Raw genomic sequence first — 24786 nt, forward strand, 5'->3', positions numbered from 1 at the left:
ATTACTAATATTGTGCATTTAATACCTGGTGGTTTTGGGTTACATAATAAGCTGTTGACATTAAAACGCAACAATTTCATAAGATAAAACTTAATTTATCCCAAGGGGAAATGGTTGTTCCACAGTTGCAATACAACGTGGGGAAAGTATAACTACACAGTGAACTTGAGCTATTTTCATTATGTGTGCATTTAATGTCAAATAGAAGTGTATGTTTTAATCGTTATGTTATAATAACTCAATACACATATTTGTCAAGTAGAAGTAGACAGTAAATGGTAGAATACAGAATAAACAGGTTGAAGGTAAGGTGCAATCCAAAGCTAGCTTGTTTTCGCTAACATGATACGTTGCTGATAAAATAATACTAGCCAGCTTATACAGCACTAACAATATGTGTTCAAAGCAGCGTCTAAACCTTACATTTTAGTGTGTCCTTCCTCAACCTTATCCCCATACAGAGGCAGGGTTCGGCGGCGGGGTTCAGCTATCAGCCCCCTAGCATTGTTGTGATGTTGTGCTCAGTGTCATTGCTGTCGCTAAGCTAACATTAGCAACGAGGAGTAAACGTACACCTTAAAATTGAAATATATAATACTTTCTGTAAACGTACTACCAAGCCCCAACATTTGTGTTTATAATAACCGGGACTTTAGTGTTAAGACTAACAAATCCCCAGGCTAAAATCAACTCACTTGACAGTTCAAGAGCTGCTCTCTCTCGCCGCTCCGGTTCGGCAGTTTGTTGTCCTCTTCGCTCCGCCGCTCTCACGCCATCTTATTTTATAAAACGCTCAGCCGCATGCTGGTCACGTGACGCGAAGGCCCGTTTTCGCAGTCAAACTTCTCGCCCACCGTCGGTAAAAATGGGTCTCTGGAAAGCCGCGGGACGTCCTTTTGACACAATAAACCGATAAAAGCGAGTAAGTTAGCATTTCTGAAACGTTAGCACAAACGACAAACATAGCAGAGTCAGCGAGCTAATGCAACATCACGTGACCACGCGAGATCTTCGTAGGAAGTGACGATGTTTTTTTTTTCTTCTTCGCTGTTCTCTTCCTTTTTGTTTTTCCATCCTCTGCTTATTTTTATTTTACTGAGTTCTCTTTAAACATCCATGCTTATTTCCTTCCAGCAATATTCAACTTGTATTATCTGCATCTTCATCTTATATTTTGTTATGACCAATTGTGTATTTGTTTACCTCCCCTCCCCTTTTGGATCATGATGACAATTACACATAACATGCAAATAATCACTTAAATACGCAACACAACCAAAGACATACGAGAAATAAAAAAATACAAATAGCACATTTTTTCCCACAATATTCATGTCCCAAACGCATCCACAAACCCAATTAAAACACTAAAATAGAAGCAATTTAAGCACTAAAATGATTCACAACAATAATTATAAAAAAACATGTATTTATTATAACATTCAGTGGTGGATGAAGTACTCACAACTTATACTTAAGTACAATTAATAATACAATACTGTAAAAAAAATACTCTGTTACAAGTAAAAGTCCTGAATTCAAAATCTTACTCAAGTAAAAGTACCAAAGTATTAGCAGCAACATAACATTGAGTACCAAATCTAATAGTATTCCTTATCCATTCTTGGAATAACATTTATATCACTGGAGTTTATAAAGTGTATATAGTATACCATACTGTATTAGTTGATTTCATTTTTGTAGCAAAAGTAACTATTAACAAATGCTATCAAATGTATATAGAGGTGTAATAAGTTCAATATTTTCAGTCAAAATGTAGTAGTGTCTGCATGTTTCTGTGAAAAAAAAATCCTAAATGAATATCAACAATCTATAATGTTTATGTTTTCTAAACGCAGTACCGCTGTCGGCATACAGGGGGCGACATTGCCGCGCCTCCCCGTCTCCTTCATTCTCATGGAGAAAGATGGCGGAGAGGAGCTGTGGAGGCTGCATCGGCTGAGCTGCTGGCAGTTCAAACAACAACACACGGGCTCACAGTCACCGTGGAAGGGGGCCGGAGGGAAGGGAGGGCACTGCCGTGTGAGCAGGGCGAGGTTAATCTCTGACCCGGCCGAAAAGTTCATTTATATTCTTTCATCGAAACGAAAAAGAGCCGAGCGGAGAGAGCCACAAAAACAAGTCGGACATGAACGGGGTAAGTTTGCTTGTTTCAGGTCCTAACGAAACGAAAAGCTAATTAAGTTGTTTTTTACGCTTATTTTTTCGAGATAGATTCAATTTTTTTGCATTAAAATCAAGATAAAAATAAACCGATTTATCTTTATTTTGACTGTGAGTTACTTACAGTCGGTTTTTGTTGAAGTGCTTTGCTAACATTAGCTTTACGTTACATGTGTCTGCTGTCTGAGAGCATAAACATGATTTAGGACACAATACGACTCCAAGAAACGCGCATCTGTCGTTTTTTCATATAAGTTAGTCGTTTGAAAAGCAGATGTTGAGGTGTTTTCATTTGAGTGAATTTGACCAGTAGATACTGGGCCAAGAGGCCTGTTAATTTAAAGGGACTGATGGCAGAGTGGGTATGGGTGTGGAGCCAGCATGTTTCCCTCCTCAGGGCCCCACCCACTGCTGGACATTTACACAAGTACTGCATACATAGTACACATAGTACAGCTCTATTATACGTGTTTTTATATTTATCCTGCACTATATTTGTTTGACAGCTCTAGTTACTTTTGAATTGAACACGTTGTCATACCTCTCCTTTCTAGTGTCAACCATACATCTCAAGATGTGTTGATTTTATTGTTTGTGATAAACTGAAGTGTTCTTTAATAGGTTAGAACATAATACTACTTCTACATACAAATATGTTCAATCTTGAAAAATGCATCATTGCTGAGCTGAAAACAGGGCTGTTATTCTGAGATCTTATCAAGTTTACTTAGAGATATGTGGTTCTTGCAGGATGTTACCAACATATTAAGATTACCTGTCACTTGTTAGACGCTTTTATCCAAAGCGACTTACATACTCAATACTGTGGGCAATCCCCACAGGAGCAATTTGGGGTGAAGTGTCTTGCCCTGGGACACAATGACATGCTGACTGCAGTGGGGTTTGAAACTGTTCAGAACACCTACTCACAACCCACTGCACCACACGCCTCCCAAGATCTTTTGATATGATATGCTGCCTTGCTGTTTGTTACTTTTTTCAGCAAAGGATCCCTAACAAGATAGCAAATATACCCACTCATGTCTCTTGGAATAATTTGAAGTAGTCAATTCTTATAAATGTATAACAAAATGCATTAGAACATGTTTACACATGTATTAAAACATGATTATTTGTTGAATGAGAAAATGGTTATAGATTATAATGTAGTTGGCAAACAATTTATGATACAAAAAAATGTTATATGAAGATAAAACATATAGTTCTCATTATTATAATATGAATACATCTTAAAACATCTAGAAGGATTCTGGACAGATACAGTTTCCGTTTACAGAATGTCTTGTGCGTTACCTTGAGGTCTAACTAAATGAGTTGAATGCCTTTCCTTCCTTGTAAAAGTATTTTTGAATAGTTAAAAACTGGGATGGACCTCAAAGGAATTTGAGTTTTTATGTGTGATTGTGAGCTGATAAAAATGATCTAAACATCGACAGATATTTGTATTTAATATGCCATTACTATATTATCTCGATAAAGAGTTTCAGTCATATAGCAGTCATGGCACTAATGGCAAAAAAATCACTGTTTCCCGCTTCTCAAACATGATCATTTATGCTTTTCTTTGCATGGATAGTTAAGTGAATATATTTCGGTTTAAGTGTGTTTTTAAGGGAAGTTTCTTCTGTGTTTGGTCTGGGTTTATTTATTTATTTATTTTCTTCTTTTTTTAAGTATGCAATTTAGATGCTTTTCTTGTTTTTGTTTGTTAGATTGTCTTCACTATGTTTACTCTGTGATCTTCTGTGAACACCATGTTGTGCTTTGTTGTATTTTTTTAAGCACACTTGAAGCATACAGCTGTACTGACTTTGGACAGAGTGTCAGTGAAAATACACAAGGCAGGAAGCATGCACTAAATACATTTCTCCCTACATTCACAGGATATTGTTTGCAACAGCCATTCAGTCACTGTCCTAAGCTGCACCAAGTCCATATCTGCAGTCCACAATGAGATCAAGCTGACCCAGGAGGGAAGATGCTCTCCAGTCTGCTTCCCGCAGAATGATGCTCGGAGGCTGGGAGAGGGTGAGTGTCTCTGCAGCTCAGTAGAGACGAGTTGTAACACTGCGCAGGAGAGCTAACACACCTCTGTTTACCTTTTAGTAGATGATGTAATAGTTGGCAGTGAGAAGAAGAAGAAACCACACATTTGAATGAAGCTAAATCTTTATTTACACTTATACCTAGCATCCATTCTACCCTTTTCTATCCTTTGTAACCTCTTAAGTGGAGACTTTTGAATAGGCTGCTGACCCCTTTTTAGTTTTAAAAATCTGGATGGGCTGAGAAGGAGACTTTTAAAAACAAGACAGAGACACACATGTTCGATCCTGTTTTGGTCTCCTGTAAAAAGAAATCAAGCCAAAACATTATTGCTATGCTAGCATATCTTTTATGATTCAATGTGTTTGTGTTTGTACTCTTTACCTATTGCCCTGGTTCCCCTCGTGATGGAGAATGCTCTTGGTACCGAGTCATATGCACAGTAGCTACACTGTAGTTAGGGCAATGAAAAACATCCCAGGCTCCTTTAACGATGCAACATAAATGTATATAAGACATAAACAATACAAAAGAGTTAAAAAAGAAACAGAATCTAAATACAAATACAAGTGCAAGTGAATGTGTTGGAAGTAAACTATATACAGGTAAAATAGTATAATATGAGCTAAACCAGAATGCAAAATGAAATGCTATACAGGAATAAAATACTGTTTAGTGTAATAATAAATGAATATGTGAAATGCAAACAGACAAATGCTTGAAGTCATGAAGGCACTTTACTCCTATGATATATCGACAAATTAGCTTTCCAACGACTCTATGTTTGTTGCCGCTTTTACCGCCTTATGCTTATTGTTCTCTTGAGTAACAGTTCCACTTCACAGTGCTCCTCCTACTCCATAGCATTCTCTTCTTAAAGGCTCGCGTTGAGACTATTCTTTCATTCTCTCTTTTCTTCCAGGCAGGAGAACCAACTCGATCAGCGCCACACCCAAAGACTCAAAGACGGATTTCCCAGAGATGGAGAGCAGCTACAGCCAGCGTTCACCCTTCTGGTCAGATGAACATCCTCCGCAGCTCCACTGCGCTCAGACCTGCCTTCGCTCCCCCTCTGAACTCCCCCTGCCTCTGGGTAACAGCCTGTCTCACGCGCCCCTCCACTCCAACAACAACAGCAGCACCCTCCACGGCCTCCAGAGGAGAGCCGTCCGCCTCAAAGGGAGGAAGTCCACCATAAGAATGTACGCATGTCCTGAGTATTCATGCCTTTTTTAATGAAGAAATCGAATAAGACAACGTTATAGTGTGATCGTGTTTCATATATCTGATGTGATTTCTGTTTTTCCTCTCCAGTGCAAGTGGGAAAAACTCCCAAAACCGAAAAGTTACAGATTACTATCCAATAAGACGAAGCTCAAGGAAAAGTAAAACAGAGCTACAGGTAAGACAAAATGACTTCTGTTCAAATGAAACATAATAAATATATATTTGTTGTGATTGAAATTTGAAATATAATTGGATTTTATATATATATATATATATACTATATATACTCTGCTCTTCGTCACTAACGCCCTCTCGTTTTGCTTTGTGTTTCCAGTGTGAAGAAAAGAGACACATCGATGATCTCATCACAAAGGGAATAGAGGAAGGAATGGAGGTACGTACGTTTCTTTCACTCTTCAAAATAAATGTCTTTAATCATGCTAATTGAGCACTTAAATTAAAAACAATTAATCAGTTTCACACACGTGTCACTAGCATTTTCACACTCTGCTCCCACTTAACAGGATGTGTTAATTACATTGAATAAATGAAACTTCCTCCTATGATAAACATTTAAGTAGACATTTTAAGGGTGATCACATGATTAATCACATATATGACCAGCCTCATTAATCCTACATTTAACTTTGTGATTATGCTATTTGGAAATATCTAATTTAAATATTCAAGAAAAGTAGATTTTATTTGTGCAAAATTATAAATATCCCTGCTAGCATTTATCATGTAAAAGTAACAACAATCATAATATGTAATGGGATTAATATATCTGGATTGAATAAGAGTAAAGTATCTGAAATTGGGACAAAAAAGATGACAACATTTGAGGAAAGGAATTTTGCTGCTTGTAGATAAGGTACATCAGAGAAAACGCAGCGAGTGTCGTCCATAGGAAAAGTATTGCAATCAAAAATGCAGTTTTATTTCACAGCTAATCCTATTCTGCTACAAAACAACCAAAGAAAAAGTGGTGAAATATCGCATCACATTTTCAAAGTAAATGGACGGAAACGTCCCCATTCTGAGTTATACAAATTACTTTTATTTTGTATTTACCTGTTTTGTTTTATGATAGCCAACCTCTCATTCTGTTTTGTAGGTGCAGCATATTGAAGGAAAGGGGAGGGGGGTGTTTGCCACTCGGTGTTTCCAGAAAAGCGAGTATGTGGTGGAGTACCACGGAGACCTGCTGCAGATCACCGACGCCAAACAGAGGGAGGCGGAGTACGCACTGAACCCCGCCACCGGCTGCTACATGTACTACTTCCAGCACCTCTGCAAAACATACTGGTATGATCAATCAGTGCATGACCACCACAACATTTAAATACATCGCAGGTCAAAATACATTAGCTGAGATTTTAACACCTCATCAGAAACCAAAACGCAGTCACGTTTTTATTTTCCTATACTGGTTAATGTTTACCTATTCATATCAAATATTTTGTCAGTCTGTCACAAAAGCCTTACAAACATAGCAAAGACCTTTATGCTCGATGATAAACATAACTTTTATTGTGGAAAGAAATACAGCTCAGACTGTTAAGATATATTTATTTCCCCTATAAATAAAAAGTTATTCTCAAGAGTCAAAACAGGGTTTGAGTGGATGAAAATCTACTCCTAATTATAACTAAGAAGAGTACATTGTATGTCCTTATTGAATTAAAATGTTAGTAGCTGTTCAGGTGTATTTAATATCTTCCTGCGTTTTGTTTCCAGTGTGGATGCCACAAAAGAGTCTGGTCGAATGGGTAGGTTGATAAATCACAGTAAAATCGGAAACTGCCAAACCAAACTCCACGAAATCAATGGGGTCCCTCACCTGATCTTCGTTGCCTCTCGAGACGTCGACGAGGGCGAGGAGCTGCTCTATGACTATGGAGACCGGAGCAAAGCCTCCATCGCAGCCCACCCCTGGCTCAAATACTGATCCTCTAAAGAAAGGAAAGGGAAACGCACAGTAACACTTGTGTTTCTCAATAGCTAGTGTACAAAATGCCTTAGAAACAGAATGTGTACCCTTTTTGTTCAATAATGAGGAAGTGGGGGGGGGGGGGGGGGCGGGGTTATGTGTTCAGGGGTACTTATCACATTTCGATTAATGTCTTTCTGCCTTGTCAGAGGACACCTGTACTTTTATTTATGTGTATGAAACGTTCTTGTTGTTTTGCAGCACATTTGTTTTGTACATTTTGTATTACCTATAGACCAATGCTTCTACAGCATGTAGGTGGTAGTTAATGCTCTGCAATTTTATACTGCGTTTTTCTTAATCAGTAGTTAGATACTTAGCAATACTTACGAGGCCCCAGAGCCCTGTTTTGGATCAGCGAGAAGACGAGATGCAAAATATGTTGGTGTTCTAGTTGAATTAGATTTCAGCCATCCAAACTCACACAATCTACCGCTAAGTGTAACAGTTTACCAAACTCATGGTTCAGTTGGTATTTTTGGTTTTGATGACAAAACAACATGATTTGACGCTGGAGTATTTTACTTTTTTGAAGTGTAAAATAACCTGATGTTGAACATGGAGGCTTTAAAGATTACATAGGAATACTAATGAATAATCTTTTAACCTATATTGTATTTTATAATATTTAAGATTCACAATAAACATCATCAAAGGCCTAAACTATATTTGGTTAAAATAAACATGTATATGAAAGTTTCATACCTAAATATCTACTAATATAAATTAAATTGAATAAATGACTAACACAGGAATTTAGATTTGACATTTCTACATAAACTTTCGAATGTATCACTGTCTATAATATCGTAACATGTAAATATAGTTATTGGCTAGTTTCAAATCAAAGGGTGGTTTAAAGGATAGTTTTTACTTTTTTTGCTAAGAGGTCATGTTTGATATCACAGCTAGTCGGGGTTGCTAACACCCCAAATCGTCTTAAGTAGCATAATTATGAATTCCCATTTTCAAAGGAGGGGGGAAGGACCAAAGCAAAGTCTCAAAATAGCTAAAATGATCAATAGCTGACCTAAACGGTTCACGGTAAAATAAAAATAAAGCTTCATCGTGATTGAAACTGCTCAGGCTGTTGGTTAGCTGCTTTCCCCCGTTTCCAGTCTCTATGCTAAGCTAAACTAAGCTAACCATCTCCTAGCTGTAGATTCCTATTTAACCAACACGGACACGCCGAAAAACTTTATGCAAATTATTTTGCTGCATTTTTAGGTATATTAAATGCAAACAAACACACACCAGCCTCTCCAACATGTCCTGTGCTGCCATGTTTTTGGTGAACTGTTACACTCTTTCGGTAAATCGTAGACTTTTGCAGGTTTTCTTCTACACAGCCGTTCTTCCCTCTCACAAAAATATTGTTCATATGGTTTCATGTGAAAGTATTTAACAGCTGAACCGCCAACAGGTCATTTTTTTATTTTATATTTTTGCGTTTCCATTGAATTGTAGCCAAAAGGTAAAATATACCCCAAAGTGCTCCTATTTATCCTAATTTGCTTTTATTTATCCTCATCTAAAAAAATCTAAATATTATTAGCATTTTAGCTAATTGGTAGTAGGTATAATCAGTATTAATTAAAGGAAAATTAAACTAAAAATGAAAGTACCACCTTAAAATGGCCACATCAGCAGTTATAAATCAGTTTATATTATGTGTATCTTAACAGTGTACACACAACATGCATCATCACTTTCTCTAACATGATGGAATTATAATTTATTTAATACCTTTTTCTTATTATAGGTTTGTACTATTGCTAGTATTTAAAATTATAAATCATTTTTAATTATGAGTTTAGTATATTGATTTTGGGGCTCTGTGTTTTATATTTTGACTTATCTTTAATTACTCCTACTTGCTTATCCTCTTCTCATCTTGCTCCTGGACAGAAATTGATTTAGCATATTTACCAAAAATGTTAATTTCTGTACGATCTCAGAATTTAATATTTTAGCAAAACAAGGCTAAAAGTTAGGCTGTTGTACCAAATCTTATCCATCATTTCTCGATGCATCTCTGTGGCTGTTGAGGTTGTACAGATATAAAAGTGTTCAAAAATCATGAAAATACTTCTTTAAGTATCCAAAATATTCAGTATATTATTGAAATTGCAGGATTATTTTACATACCATATAAAAGCATCCTCAGTGTTAATACAAACACCAATCTTATAAGGTACGTTTCAGGTAACACACATTTGGACCTTCCTTCTCCACACTAACGGTAGCATTGTGTATAACAGGTGTGAAATGATTACATGTGAGCCTTTTCTTAAACATGTTACATTTTGGATTTCTAAAATACATTTTATGGTTAATTGTAGAATTTATGGAATAATACCAGATGGAGCAAAACTGACCTGTTGGCAATTTTTAGGATTGAATAGATCTTTGCTGTTGTAGCGTTAAATAAATCTTAATGCTGGGGTTTAGGCATCGATGAATAAAGATGTATTATGCAAGTTACAGGAGTTGTCTGGTTTGTTTTTGGGTTAATATACTTATTTAGATTTGTTTCAAATGAGTAAGCCACAAATCAACTCGAGCAGCATTTATTTTGTCCCATTTATGCAAATTGCTGATAAAATATGCAAAATTATGATATAGCAAGGTACACAGACATAAATTGTTGTTTTTGCTTATGAAGGACTAGCAATGTACCCTTTACAAAATTACCAAACGTAGAGATTAAATGTTGTTTTACTGGACAGGAAGGGAATGAAACGTAATCTGAAAAGAAACGTAAATATTCAGACAAATAAATGTAGCGCAGTAAAAGTGAATACAACGTGTATATTGTTTGTGAAGTACACTGTTGCATGAATTTAAATATGGAAACATTGTACATAAGTACTTGAGTAAATACTTTGCAATCCACCACTGCAAAATCAAATCAAGTTTTATTTATATAGCACATTTATAAGCGATTTTTGGTCGAGCCAAAGTGCTGTACATATAATAAAAATAGCCTACAGTAGAGATACTTTACAGCAAATACAACAGCACAGATTGTTCAGAATATCAGTATGAGAAAAACGACATCCTCTATCCTGCAGACAATTACCAATGAAAAAACAACAGAGACATGACAGAAGTTTTATTATTTTGGAGACATGTTTACATATAAGCCAGCTCATTTAATAAAGCACTGATTCAATCATCATAAGATATTAAATATCCATTTCAATCAGGGAAACAGGTGAGGGATAGTGACTTCAATAACACAACTTGTTGGTTGACCAGATTTCCCTTCCCATGAGTTTAGCTTTAGCTATGATCTCATATGATACTGTCTCATCATTATATTCTTTTTAGGATTTTGAAGCTCATCATTTTGTTCCTGTCAGTTAACATCTACCTCTGTGGGTGAGTACAAATAAAGATAGTGCCACTACTATAAAACATGTCCACCACATCTCCTCTCTCAGGGGGAAGAACTCTCAGTGTTCAGCCTGAAGGGAAACTAGAAGCAGAAGCATTCTTTTTCAATTAAAATGTAAACCACACTTCAGCTTTAACCACTTTCTGTCATTTCTAACCTCTGGGTCGTCTTCTAAAAAACATCTGAGGAACATTTAGATGTTACTTATAATGTATCAATATGATTTTATAACATATTCATATCATATGAGCTTTGAAACCAGCGTTTACACACCTTACTAGTAGTTGTTTAATAAACCTACATGTACAGGAGCATTTTGCGGAGTATTCTCTACTAAATGTGCTAACAGTTATATAGTTGGGGTATTGACAAATGATGTAAGTTGCTTTATAAAAGTATTTGCTTTATATTGCCTTGGTTAAACCTGCAGAATACAACTAAACATTTCCCTTGGGCATAAATACTATATCCCTTTGTGCTTTAATACAAATCTTGTATGCCACATTTAGGGGAAGACACTCGTGATTTTTAAGGCTTTAATTATAATTAAATTAAAAGTTATGATAATTTTATATTTTGACTTATTGTCAACTATTTCTTAAAACCAAACCAAAGTCAAAGTGTTGGGGTTTTCAACATAAGACATATGTTTAAAGACAGATATTTCTTTTTGTTGACGATATGTAAAACAAAGAATGCCACCCGGCTCATCCTTTAAGCTTGCTCTAAAGAAGATAATAAGTTAGGAGGTAAAGTCTCACACAGGCATCTTGTTTATGGAGTTTAATACTGACTGGCTGCTTTTATAAAGTCTACGTTCACTGAAGTGCTTAAAGGTCATGAGGTATCTGCAGAGCTCATTCATGTGTGTTTTTACAAAGAGAAGGTCAAAATACTATAACCTGCTTGTTGCTGGTAATTGGAAACTGGTGTTGTTATACAATTGTTTGAATTAAATGCAGATGACGGATTTGTCACTTTTAAGCCAATAATGGGGAGTAGGCTTTTCTGTTCTTTTCATTATAACGTTGAGTAAGAAGCGTTTATTTACTTTTGGTAGCCCAAGAAGAAAAATAAATGTGTCTCATGATTGAACAAAAAATATTTATATACTAGATACAGACTGACAATAGTATTTTCATATACGTTTTGACATATCAAATACAAATTAAAATGTGTGTCTGTTTTAATTACTAGAGTCTAAATGTTGTCTCATTGTTTGGACTCAACATGAGTATTCTAATTGATATCACAACAAACCCTTTATGTATTTCTCTTTTCTTGGCAAAAAAGTGCTTCCATACTTACTGCATGTAGCATGATATATATTCTGAATAATATTGCTTTTTTAAATTAAAAGCACTCGTTACTGTTATTTATAAATATGTTTTCTGTACACATCTTCATATTGTGATTCTATGCAACATTTGACACACAAAGCCGCTGCACGGTTTGAATCTGCTGAAAGTGCTGGTGATGGACCGATGAGCTGCTCTCGTGAACAAGGAAGAGGGAATTCAAATACACCAATCAGAAACAAAAGGGTTGCTCTCATTTTGAGAAAATGTCAGTGATGTGCGTTTCCTTTTTTCTATGGGGATTCTAATAAACACTAAAACCCTCATGTTTCATAAATAATATGCATACAAAATCATATACGGGCCATTGTAGGTGAAAAATGAAAAAGAAAATATACTGCATGGGGCTGCAGGAAGGGGTAATATCCAAGATTAAAGTAATACATTATAATTGTTTTCTGATAACATGTTAAGTTCATATTCTCATACATTTACCATTGCAATTTCAGAGTATATCTGAGTTTTCTTATACAAATATACAACTTTAATGGCAGAAATTTGGAGTTACCCCCCCCTCCCCCGGCCATGTTATTTGTTTTCACCTACAATCGTTTTTATGAGCCGTTGTAGAAACACTCCAACATTTGAATTCATGATTTCTAGACAGAAATATGCAGCACACCTTCATCTGTGTCATAACGTTCCCCCACTGTTTACCAACACATGTTGAACCAACGTTCCACTTTCCGTCCTACAACTTGAGTTTACCTTCTACGGATCACTTAAATCTCGTCTGCCTCTGTAAAACAACACTATTTCTAAAATGTTTAAAGTCTGTATGTGCCATCCCTCATTGAGATATACGGTATGGATATATATAGTATTCTCAGGTGTTTAAATAAATGTAGCCTATATCCAAGCTGTAGCATAATTCAAGTTGAGTCTTCTTTGTGTCTCACCTCTCAGGGTATTGTCACAGTGCGGGTCACTGATCGTGGTTTTGGTGCAATCGACGCTTCAAAGCCTCGGGGGATGGACAAGTGTAAAGAGTTTTGGGCTTTGTCCCGTCTTTACAGCTGCGGTAACGCCTCCTGGGCTTGTTCTGTGTACACGTCCTCCTTCCCCGTCCACGAGCTGAAGCTGCCGTCAAACTGCCCGCTGCGCTGCAGCTGACGCTGCTTGTCCCGGGAGAAGAAGCTAAACCTGTAGAGGAGAGAGAGGCTTCAGTGGGAGGATGTGACAGAGAGTTTGGTTTCGAGTCAATGTGTGCAGTGAACATCAGTCATTTGTAAAGCAGTGTTAGCAGTTATGGCATTTCAAACTATTATTCCTGGGGAAATTAATTGTGATTAATTGGTATCATTGCTGAAAACAAATTAGATTTAGCTGCTCCTGATATTTAAAACCACATTTCCTATAAATCCCAGAGCCTCCTGCAGCAATGTTGTTTTATCCTTCCTTCCTTCTCTCTCTCTTTCGTTCTCTAAATTGGCACCCAGATAATTCACCAAAGACAGATCCTTAACCTCAACACCTGTTACAATACACCGCAACAAAATCAAGTACTTACAGAAAATAGGCAAAGAAGCAAGCTAATGCCAAATCGAACTTCCTGGATTTCATCCATTTCCATCATCAAAACAGACATATTTGTATCCAAGGGATTCCTTTACTTTACACTGTGATCAGTTGCCTTCTAATAAAATATAATAAATAAATAAAAATACAAAAATAAATGAACTAATAAAGATGGAAGTATGACAAAATACACATTTTGCTTGTTACTTGTACTCAACATTTCTTAGTTTCTTTAAAGGGTATATTAAACACAAAAGAAACATAGTAAAATAACCAGATGAAAATATAGAACGTTCCTTTCCCATTTATTTGTTTACATATAATATTGATGTATTAAATGTAATGCTAAATGCTACCCAGGTTATGTTTAATACCTTTTTCATTAATGCACAACACAAACATTTGAAAGATTAAAGATTATTTAAGAATACTTTTAGAGTTAACTGTCTGTTACAAGTTGTTTAATCACTAACTATTGCAAAAAGAGCTAAAAGTGCTTTAGTCTGTAAATTAAAGACAGTAGTATTATAAGTGTAGAGGTGCAGACTTGTTACTGCGGTCAGTGGGGGGGGGGGGACGTGACGACGACAGGCTACATGTACATTCTGACTGGCTGATTTCTATGATTCCAATGGACAATGATAAAGAGACAGCCCCACAATCAGCCAATCAGAATACTACAAAGTGGGAAAAGGAGCCGGCACATGCAAAGGGAGAGAGCCTAGTTATTCTGAACCCAATCAAATATAGAGTCATACAAGCGACATGAGACGTCTGATTGGCTGTAAAGTGGGGTCATCAGGGATCAAACCAGCCGCCACCATCGGCATAATGGCTGTGAAGATCCTGTTACACAGAGGACACACAGTCACAAACAGGAAGAGATATATATAGAGAGGGGGGGGGGGAGACGGACAGGGGGAGACAGAGACCACATCAACCTTTGACCCTCATGTAAAGTGTATAAAACCAAAAGAGGTCATGCTTTAGTTCCTTTTAGTGTAAATAGAAATAGAGTGAATCCTTTTTTTGCAACAAAGTGGTTTTGTGTGGGTAGCATGCTAATCTTTAACCATGCACACGCAGGGTCTGATACAGCTGGAAGGAAGAGCCAAGCACACTTTTTGCACATGCTGATAAATGAAAGTAAGATGATTTACACAAAATGAAATGCTCGCTGCACACAATACAGTTGGAAGCATAATCTTCTGAAAACCACTCCCTTACTATCACATGACTGACCATGTGATTATCTGCTCTCACATAATGGAAGTAGTCTTTAAACCTAGAAATGAGTCAATGTTTTTTGAAATAATAGTCAGATAGATTATTCTCTACAATGTTTTATCGTGATTCCTAGTGACATCATATGTCCCCTTTCCCGTTAGTTATCAGAGCACAGACAAGATTCAGCCTGTTTTGTTGAAAAGTCAGATTTTGTACAGAGACCTCAGATCTATGGCATGAACCAGAGCAGCATGCTGAAGCAGAATGCAACACATTAAGATACATGCTGTGTTATCTCCCATTTGTTTACACAGGCCAAACAAACATAGGAAGCGGGGTGCATGTACAGTACGAGCTGTTTCCACTTAAAGTTGCTGAAAGATATTCTTTTAGCTGAAACACAAATATGTCTGTGGTTAGAGTCTCCATTTGGTAATGTACCAGACGGAAATAGTCCCAGATTGTACAGCTGCTGAGAAAATCAGGGGTTATTTATCTGGAGTTTAATAATAAATAAAATAAATTGTATTCAAGGGTGCCTTTCATGACACCCAAGGACACCGTACAATTTATTTAACTTGCATATTTCTTCAGAGGTCCTCTGAAATAGTTTGAGCATGCAGGGATCCTTTGAAATAAGCCTTAACTCAGCACATGCAGAGCCATTTGAGTTTTCTAATCTCAAAGTTAAGGAAGGTAGTCGGTGCGAGTGATTTCAGGAGCCTGTGAATCTGAGGGAGTGTGATATAGGAGGGAAACATACAGGCGTTTGATTCCTGACTCTGGCTGGGCTGAAGACCGGGAGCGACTCCTCAGTTCAGGAGAAGGAGACGGAGAAGGAGTAACCATGTCATCTTCTGTCTCCTCACTGCAGAGAGAGATTAATGATCAATGACAGCAATGATGTGATAATCTCCTCAGATGGACATGTTGGTGCATGTGAACACCTCTTGTAGTAGGCCAGCTCCTCCTGCAACAGGAACACTTTGGCCTTGAGCTCGTTCCTCTCGTGGAGGACGTCCCTCAGCTCCTGCAGGGTGAACCGAGGCCGGTTGGGGTCCTTTGGGTCCAAACCCCCCGTCTCATCCTCACATAGCGCCTCCTGTGGACAGGTAAATGCATCACAGGGAGGAAACAAACCCAAAAAAAGGAAGAAAGGAAGGAAGGAAGGAACAAAGGCGGGTAGGAAGTGAGGATACCTTTGTAAAATATTGGAACACAGCAGGCATGTCCTCATCGCACATCGCCTCCTGGTGGCAAACATTGAACTCTAAGTCAGAAATCAGGCCTTGTTCCAATACATTTGTTCGCCCTTCCCTCCTCCCTTTAAGCTAAAGCTTGTTTTGTTTTTTTGTAGCACTCAGGTTACATTCAGCATGACAGTTAAAAACACCTACAAGACCTCAACAATACATGCAGCTGACAGAAGTCACTCATGCATTGAGCAAACAACACAAACCATAATTCAAACGTAAAATTATGCATTTTTAATTAATGACTTTGTTTGGAAAACATCATAAATAGTCCTTTTTCCTTGTCTGGCTGAAGTTAACAAAGTAAACACGCTACACATCTTGTAATAGTCCTTAACACTGTTGTGTTATTTAAGTCAGTGCTTTTCAATGTGCGCCAGCTCAGAAGCTAATTTGCTATGAAAAAGTCTAAATATCACACTTGGATAAAATTGAATAAATATGTGAAAAATTGCAAACACAATGGTTTATGGTAAACTAACTGTTTCTCTTGATGAATCAATTCCTAATATTTACATAACAGTGATCAATGGAAAGGTTCATTGATTCGAAATGTATTTGCAAAGTTTTTGGAAAAGAAAATCAAGAAATTGTGCCAAATTTTGTTGAGAAGTTTGTTGAATTTGAAGGAATTCTTGACTCTTGACTATAATGTTAGGACTTATTCCAATACAGTTTAAAAAGAAGCAATTTGATGGACTGTTTGGGAATCAGTCATTCAACTACAGAGAACTATCAAATTGATATAAAAAAAAGGGAAGCAGAAGGAGAACACGAGACATGTGACTTACAGAGCTGTAAAACAATGCAATTTTGTCTCCGTTGGACATTTCTATTCAAAGTTTCAGGATCATGGTGCACTAAAGGACAACTTCCAGTGCTGTTAGAGGCCAAACTGTCGGGGTGAGCTATATTTAAAAAAGGTCGTCCACAAAGTCTCACCCAGTCGAGGAGCGACAAATCCTACTGACACACACTCTGTTGTTAGTTCTTTAACACCAAGCTGTTTCTCATGGGTCATACACATGTTAGTCTACTAGCTTCCTTTCTACTGATACAGTAGTGTTATTCTGGGAGGGGGGGCGTGCAGTTTGGAGTTAGAGTCGGACACTCACACCACTCTGGGTTGCTAACTAGCACTTCAGTATTACCCAAAGCAACACTGCCTCGTCCTCCTCATCCCCTTCCTCGTGTCTCTCTGGGCTGAGGGAGCCATACAGGGGAGAGTCAAAGCCCCCCAACATCAGCTCAGAGGGGGCAGCTCTGTCTGACCAGCCCTCTGCCCCCCCCACCACTGTGGCAGCTCCACCACGCTGGTGGAGTAAAAGACACTTAATATCTGTTTACAGCATCCTACCTGTTGATTATCTCTCTTTTTGCTGTTTTGGGTAATAGCTTAACGGCTTCAATTGGAAATGTAGTTATTATATTTGACGAAAAGTTTTCAAGTGAAAGTGATCAGACTATATATACTTTTTTTTCATTTTCTTTTGGCAGTTTAACCTTTTGAGATAGGAGACAATACAGAAAGGTTAGGAGAGAAAGAGGGTAACAATAGACACAAATGTAACCCTTAATGCACAGTTCTTATATTGACAGGACTCCATTAACGTCTACGTTATCACAATAATATCAGGTCATATTTTATTATAGATACTTTGCTGTGGTTTGTTACACTACCTAAAACTTAAATATAAAATTGAGACTCAGACCTCACTCTCAATGTTTTTTCAATGTGTTACCTCTGCAGGTGACGGGGGTTGAGGAGGTGTTTCCTCTGGATTCTGAGCCCTTAATCGTGTAACTTCCTGTCGAAGGGCTCCAACTTCCTGTCCCCGCGCCTGAGCCCCGGCCTCCAGCTCCACCTTCTGCTCTATCAGGGCCTTCCCCTGAGCCTCCACCACGGAGATTTTATGGCGCAGGTCGTGGTTGATTTTTATGAGGCGAGACTGCTGCTGCTGGAGCTGCAGAAACACGGATAAACAAGGGAGGATGGGTACAAAAATATAAAAGGTACAAATATATTTTAAAGCTGCATTAGGGCAGATTTATTTTATAAACACCTGTATCATATGTGTATAAGTGATGTGCCCCAACATTTGGTTTCTAAGAAGTCAGCGAAGGATAAAGACTTTTCAACAAAAAGTCTCAAAGAGGCAGTGGCGGTTCTACAGGGTGGCACGGGGTGGCAGCCACCTCAGAAAAATACCTTGCCACCCAAGCTGCCACCCCAGTTGGTGGCAGCTTGGTTTTGAAAGAAAAGTTGTGGCTCATCGGACATTTATGAGAGAAAATCTCTAATGTCCGAGTGCAAGTGAATGCAGCACAAGAGCGCCTTGTAACCCCTCCCCCGGCCCTGGCGCGAGCCTGGAAATATGATTGGCGGCGATTTCATTTGAACGCGGGGACGGCGCAAAACGAGAAGTATTTCGGATCCAAGTAGACGGAAGGAATGAGATATTTGCGGTCTACAATGACAGAGAAGAGCCTGTCAAGTTTGGCTGTAAGGCAAGGCAAGTTTATTTATATAGCACTTTTCTGTACGCGACAATTCAAAGTGCTTTACAAAACAAATTAAAAGACTTTTTAGGAATACATACAGTAAAAACACATATATAATGGCATTTTATAACAGGCATTACAAAGCAAAGATAATAAAATAATTAAAATAAACACCACAGGTATACAATACATGTTTAAAAGGCATACTGTAGTGCGAATATGATCATCTCAATTAAAAGCAGCGGCAAAGAGATATGTTTTTAGTCTCGATTTAAAAATAGTAAGCGTTTCTGCGGACGTGCAAGATTTGGGTAGTTTATTCCAGAGTGTCGGGGCATAATAGCTAAATGCTGCCTCTCCATGTTTTGTTGTTACTCTCGGAACCGATAGCAGACCAGTCCCATAAGACCTGAGGCACCTTGATGGCTCGTAATTATGCAGGAGTTCAACAATGTACTTTGGTCCTAAACCATGTAATGATTTAAAAACTAGCAATAGTAATTTAAAATCAATTCTTTGGCCGACTGGAAGCCAATGTAAAGATTTCAGAACCGGACTGTTGTGATCCACTCTTTTAATGTTAGTGAGGACACGTGCAGCAGCGCTCTGAATCAGCTGCAGTTTTCTGATGGATTTTGTTGTCAGCCCTGTGAATACACTATTGCAGTAGTCGAGTCTACTAAAGATAAAAGCATGGACAAGCTTTTCTAAGTCCTGTTGTGACATTAGTTTTTTAATCCTCGATATGTTCTTCAGGCTGTACTCAGCATTGAATCAAAACGCACCATAGCTTTAAATCTTAATACGTTTGTGAGGCGTTTTGCTGAACAAGATGGAATCGCCACATTCAGCTGTAATAGGCGTGCCAACTTGATGCTCTGCTCACGGATGAATCGATGAGAATAATAAACTGTTAAGATGATGACCGTACGTGTGTAAATATTGTTTTTTCTTTGTGGGGGTCTGCCCCCAAAAAACAGTTTCAAGTCCTGAGAAAGTCAAATAAGACGGTGTGTAAAACTTCACTGCCCAGCCAAAAAAAAGTAACCACTTTGATTTAACTAGGCCAGTAGGTAAGGACTTTCCACTGGATAATAACTGCAGCAATGTTTATGTTTTAGCTGAATACACGTTTTTTAACCCTAACTGATGATTCACTTCTTTAATGTTTGTTCTTTCTGATGTAAAGTCAAGGTTGTAACTGTTTGCAATGAAGTTGAGGGGCGCTGAACTGTTCTTTTGATTATTTTGATATATGATAGTAATTACTTGTCTTTCAAATTTGAAGGAGGGTGAGCAAGCATCTTGAGGAACATTCATCATTAACTCCTCCAAAAAATATAGTTTTAATAATAATAACACTGAATATGTGAATCATAACAGTGATTGACAGCTAATAGCATATTAATTTAGACAAACATCGACGAGACAGTTAATTAATATACTTATTGTAGCAGTCTGCATAGATTTGGTACCCCTGCTGGTCTAAGAGTGAGACAAACTCATTCAGTTATTGTTCAGTTAAAATTCATTAAATTAATTCTGCCACCTTATATATTTATATTTAAGGCTTGATGTGCCACAATAATGTCACCTATGTTATTGAGTTAAAATAAATATTGTGGCTTTCCAAGTTAACATTGATTGATATGACTGCGATTAAATCAGCATGGGGATGCCACCCTCTTGCCACTCATGAATATTTGTCTAGATCCGCCCCTGCAAAGAGGAAATCACATATCATTTATTCTGATTCAAACATAAACATGACATGTTTGTATTCCAGTTGGAGAAGCTGAGACTAGCAAAATTGTATAGCGCGTATATTTGTTTTGTATTTTTGTCCACTAAATGTTTGACTCATTCAATTAGAAGTGCAGATCTACGCCAGGTGTGTCGACACATGATCAAACAGATCATCTGCCCAAAGGCTTACAGCTGGCAGAGCTTACTAATCCCTGCAGCTCCTACAGGAAGAAATACTGCAGCTATGCAAGATAATCAAATAACCAATGTGATACCATCAAAAATACCACTACTAAACCATCAAAATAATGAACGTTTTTGGAGCTTTATCAAAACATAATAGAGCCAATGTATGTCCCCTCACTGCTTCTATGTCCTCGTTCTTCAGTGTGAGCTCTCGGTCCTTGGCTCGGATCTCGTCTCTCTGCTTGTCCACCACTTCCTTGAGTTTCTTCATCACCTGCCTCTCCCTCTCCGTCATACCTGTGACCACAGAGAGCAGGCGGTGAGGAGGGAGTGAACACACAGGCAAAAACAAGCAGGCAGATTTAGATCATAAATATGTATTTATTTAATTTTAATTGGAAGATAAAAGTTATTGAGTTGTACATAGGGAACCGTGATTCATGTGCAGACAAGCATGAATGCATGAGGTAATGTGTGTATGTGTGTCAAGCAGGTGTGTCTGGAAACTGAGGCTGGTCTGTGGTCAGGGTGACTGTGTCCTCTGTATGAAACCACGAAAGAGCCTCTGATGCAAAGACAAGACTGGCTCGCAGTCAGACACAAGAGAAGGACTTCTTTGTGTGTGTGTGTGTGTGTGTGTGTGTGTGTGTGTGTGTGTGTGTGTGTGTGTGTGTGTGATAGAGAGAGGAGGGCAGTAAAAAATGTTAGTGAAGGATTTCTGAAGAGCACAAACAACAGGTAGCAAATATAATGTAAGTCTTGCTAGCTTCATTGTATTAAGTAATATTCCAACACTTTGGGAGATGATTTGCTTTCTTGTCTGGATTAAGACAAAATGAATATTCATGTTAAAATAAATATAAACAAATAAGATACAACTTGTTAATTAAAAGGCTTTAGATTTCCTTAACTTCAGACAGAATCAGGCTAACTGTTCCCAACTGCTTCAAGTCATTATGCTAAGACAGTGGTTCTCAAACTTTTTCTGTCAGTTGGAGAAAAAAAAAAGTCGGGCCCCCCCAACACAAATAGTCAGGCTCAGTGGCTGCGCCAGAGATTTATTTTGGGGGTGCTGTGGGGTAGCTTGACGTTTCATAGAGGGAGCTCAAACATTTAGGGTTTCCCATTAATGTACTGGGCGCTACAGTGGAATGTTCTACTGCAACAATCCCCACGCATATACACAGTGTTCCCGCAACTGTTACAATGAAGGCTCGATAATCAGCTCACGGCATATAGGTCTAAGCAGGAGTAAAGTGCTATTTTTATAGGTGGTGTGTGGACCTCACATAGGGGGGTCCGGGGGCAAGCTCCCCCGGGAAGATTTATTTTTAAATATTGAAGTTAAATGCATCAATCTGGTGCACTTTGAGAGCAACATGAAGAGATCTATGGAATCCTCTCTCAACACCCAGATGAAACAGAACTGTAAACAGATTTACTTTTTCTTTATGGACATTTTACAAATCACCCTTTTAAACTTTATTATTGTTTTACTGTCATATAGTATTTCATAGCTGTTTTTCATTTATTCTCTTATTTTTTGTATAACTATAATGATCATATAAACGTGTGCCTCGGAAATAATTGTTTACATTAATGGTGACCAAAACGTTTGAGACCCACTGAGATAACACTGAGAGAGTCCTTTAGCTCACTGAGCCTCTCAGTCTGACAGGAGAGGACTCTCCTCCACCTTGTTGTTGAAAAAACTCCTTATATCCGTTAGCGTAGCTCGCTAGCACCAGAAGCTAACAACAACGATCTCCGGTACTGGTGCGCTCTCTCTCTCGTGCACACAAAATGGCTCGTTCCACACACACACACACAGAGCCGAGCTTTAATGAAACACAGAGACCCAGACGTAATAGTCAGGGCTGCACATAACTGGTGCGCAGGTGCGCATGCGCACCTCGGCCAAAAAAAGAGCACCGGGTCATTTGAAAAAAGGCGCATTTGCGACAAAAAGATATTTGCGAGTTGCATATGAACTCAGGGCCGGCCCGTAGCACTGGCGTTGATTTTCGCCTAGGGCGCCAGATCTGTGGAGGCGCTGCGCTGGTAGTTCTGGGAAGGAAAAAAACATTTTTGACCGTTGGTGCTCATCCTAATTTTCGGCCTTGATATAACAACATTATAATTAAGTAAATGTAACACCCTTTTCACCCCGGTTACACTTTTCATTTGCCCTGTACGATGGGCGCTGTAAGTGATGAAAATGGGGGATGTTGGCTTATCTGGCGCCCGCAGCTCACAGCCAAAATGCGAGTGAGCGTGGGAGTGAGCGAGGGAGAAAGGGAGGGCGCTGTTGTTATTAGCATCTGGTGCTAGCTGCTCTAACGGAAGAAGAAGATGTTTCTACAATGATGTGGAGGGAGAGTCCTCTCCAGTCAGACTGAGAGGCTGATAACTACAGCTCAGTGAGGTAAAGGACTCTTGAGTGTTTAAATAGTTCACTTTAGTCTAAGTTCAAACGGTTTGGTCACAATTTATGTAAACACATATTTTCAAGGCACTCCTTTATAATTATTGGGATAAACAGGTTTGAAATCATTCCAATGTATACTATAGGACAGTAACCAAACGTATCCTTTTAAAACTGGACTTTCGACCCAAACCCAGCTGTTGACTTGTGGATGCAAGCATCTAATCGCAGACTCAACCAGAGAGAAAGAAGTAGGCCTACATCATCAGCTACCATGTCTGACAGAGAGGAAGACAGTGAGGAGAACAGTCAGGAGGGTAGTGATGACAGCTTGTAGGATTACTGGTCGTGCTAATGTTGTCTTGTGTTCACCTCTGCATGTGTGTTCTGTGTTCACCTCTGTGTGTTCTGTGTTCACCTCTGTGTGTTCTGTGCCGTGTGTCTGACAAATAAAGACCGGTTTATTTATTTCAATTTAAGGATGAGCACCAAGCAACATCTCCAGGTGCTCCTTTGAGAACCAGGGCAAACAAGTTATGTGCACCCCTAGTAATAGTACTGTACTGCATCATATTCTTTTCGAATCAATCATTTTTGAAATGATGATTTTTTTTTTTTTAAATCTTTTTTTTATAACCGTTTTTCCTCCTGGTCTCTCGCGCCCCCCCTGGCATGCCTCTGCACCCCACACTTTGAGAACCACTGTGCTAAACTAAGCTAACCCTCTAATTACTCTAGGTCAGTGCTTCTCAAAGTGTGACCACTGGTTGTCCGTGAGCGCCCCCTAGTGGTCCGTGAGTATATTGGTAACATTTCACATTTGAAATAAATACATTTAAGTTTTCCGCACTCTCGCGGGAATATCTCCGCAATGGAGCGCGCTAAAGTTTCACTTTCGATTGCATGATATAGCCCAGCGCAACACCTTCATCACACTTGCTGCCACTTGTTTGTACCATTTTCAGGCGATTTGTAATCTGTTCCAGAAAAACGATGCGATTTTGGATATTTGTGGAGTTAGGTGGTCCGCAAGTGTTTTTTTATTGGTTAAGTGGTCCTTGGTGTGAAAAAGTTTGAGAAACACTGCTCTAGGTTCATATTTCCTGTACACATAATTGAAAGATCCGAGTACTTCTTCCACTACTGGCTGCATTATTGATTAATCTGCTGACTATATCGTTCAATCACTTGGACTTTAAAATATCCTTTTTTTTAGAAAAGTCAATCAGCATTTCCCAGAAAGGGAAATATTTAGGTGTCTTGTTCGATTTAAACAACAGTCCAAAGACCAAAATGCTTCCTGTGTTTCAGTCTGAGTCTACAGTCTGGTCTGTCCTCCTCACCCTCATGCCTCTGCAGGTCCTCCTCACTCATGGGGTCTTTGTTGGACATGTTGGTGAGGAGGGACTTGTTCTCCTCCTGCAGCTGAGCGATCTGAGAGAGCAGGTCCTGAGCTTCTCCTCTCCACACGTCCTCCACCAGCTCCAGCTCCTGCACTCAGAAACACATACACATACTGTATTAAGTGTTATGTAAAACATTATTGAATATGTGTTATTTAGACACAGACTCTGTATGATGCGGTCAGTGTCTTTGTCCTTCAATTTGGTCAAGATTTGATTATTTCAACAAATATTTGATGGATCGCTGTTTGTTCAGACATCCACAGAGGTGCAATGTGACTAAGTACAATTACACAA

General features: G+C 38.4%; 2 protein-coding genes across 6 annotated transcripts in view; one reads left to right on the forward strand and one right to left on the reverse strand.

The window, feature by feature from the left end:
* Positions 1-1899: 1899 nt before the first annotated feature.
* On the forward strand, positions 1900-9955 carry kmt5aa (lysine methyltransferase 5Aa). Its single transcript, XM_034238853.1, is given in 8 exon segments — positions 1900-2109; positions 2111-2158; positions 4089-4233; positions 5174-5453; positions 5566-5653; positions 5813-5872; positions 6596-6786; positions 7219-9955. Coding segments are annotated over 8 exon segments (1215 nt in total). The 5' UTR covers positions 1900-1917; the 3' UTR covers positions 7430-9955.
* Positions 9956-10571: 616 nt separating this feature from the next.
* The window catches only part of LOC117561430 (RILP-like protein 1), a 33371-nt gene continuing 19156 nt past the window's right edge, over positions 10572-24786 (reverse strand). The window contains exons 2-9 of one of the 5 annotated variants that reach the window (XM_034238847.1): positions 24430-24577; positions 20840-20958; positions 17970-18191; positions 16174-16224; positions 15922-16076; positions 15738-15842; positions 14506-14593; positions 10572-13372 (exon numbers count right to left, since the gene is read on the reverse strand). In XM_034238847.1, the coding sequence (XP_034094738.1) occupies positions 13367-13372; positions 14506-14593; positions 15738-15842; positions 15922-16076; positions 16174-16224; positions 17970-18191; positions 20840-20958; positions 24430-24577 (894 nt within the window). In that variant the 3' untranslated portion in view covers positions 10572-13366. Of the gene's footprint in view, positions 13373-14499; positions 14594-15737; positions 15843-15921; positions 16077-16173; positions 16225-17378; positions 17541-17969; positions 18192-20839; positions 20959-24429; positions 24578-24786 lie in introns of those variants that run through there. The other 4 variants (XM_034238851.1, XM_034238846.1, XM_034238848.1 and 1 more) reach the window with 4 other exon arrangements.

Source organism: Gymnodraco acuticeps, unplaced genomic scaffold (assembly GCF_902827175.1).
Source record: "Gymnodraco acuticeps unplaced genomic scaffold, fGymAcu1.1, whole genome shotgun sequence".
In the NCBI taxonomy this organism is placed as follows: Eukaryota; Metazoa; Chordata; class Actinopteri; order Perciformes; family Bathydraconidae; genus Gymnodraco; species Gymnodraco acuticeps.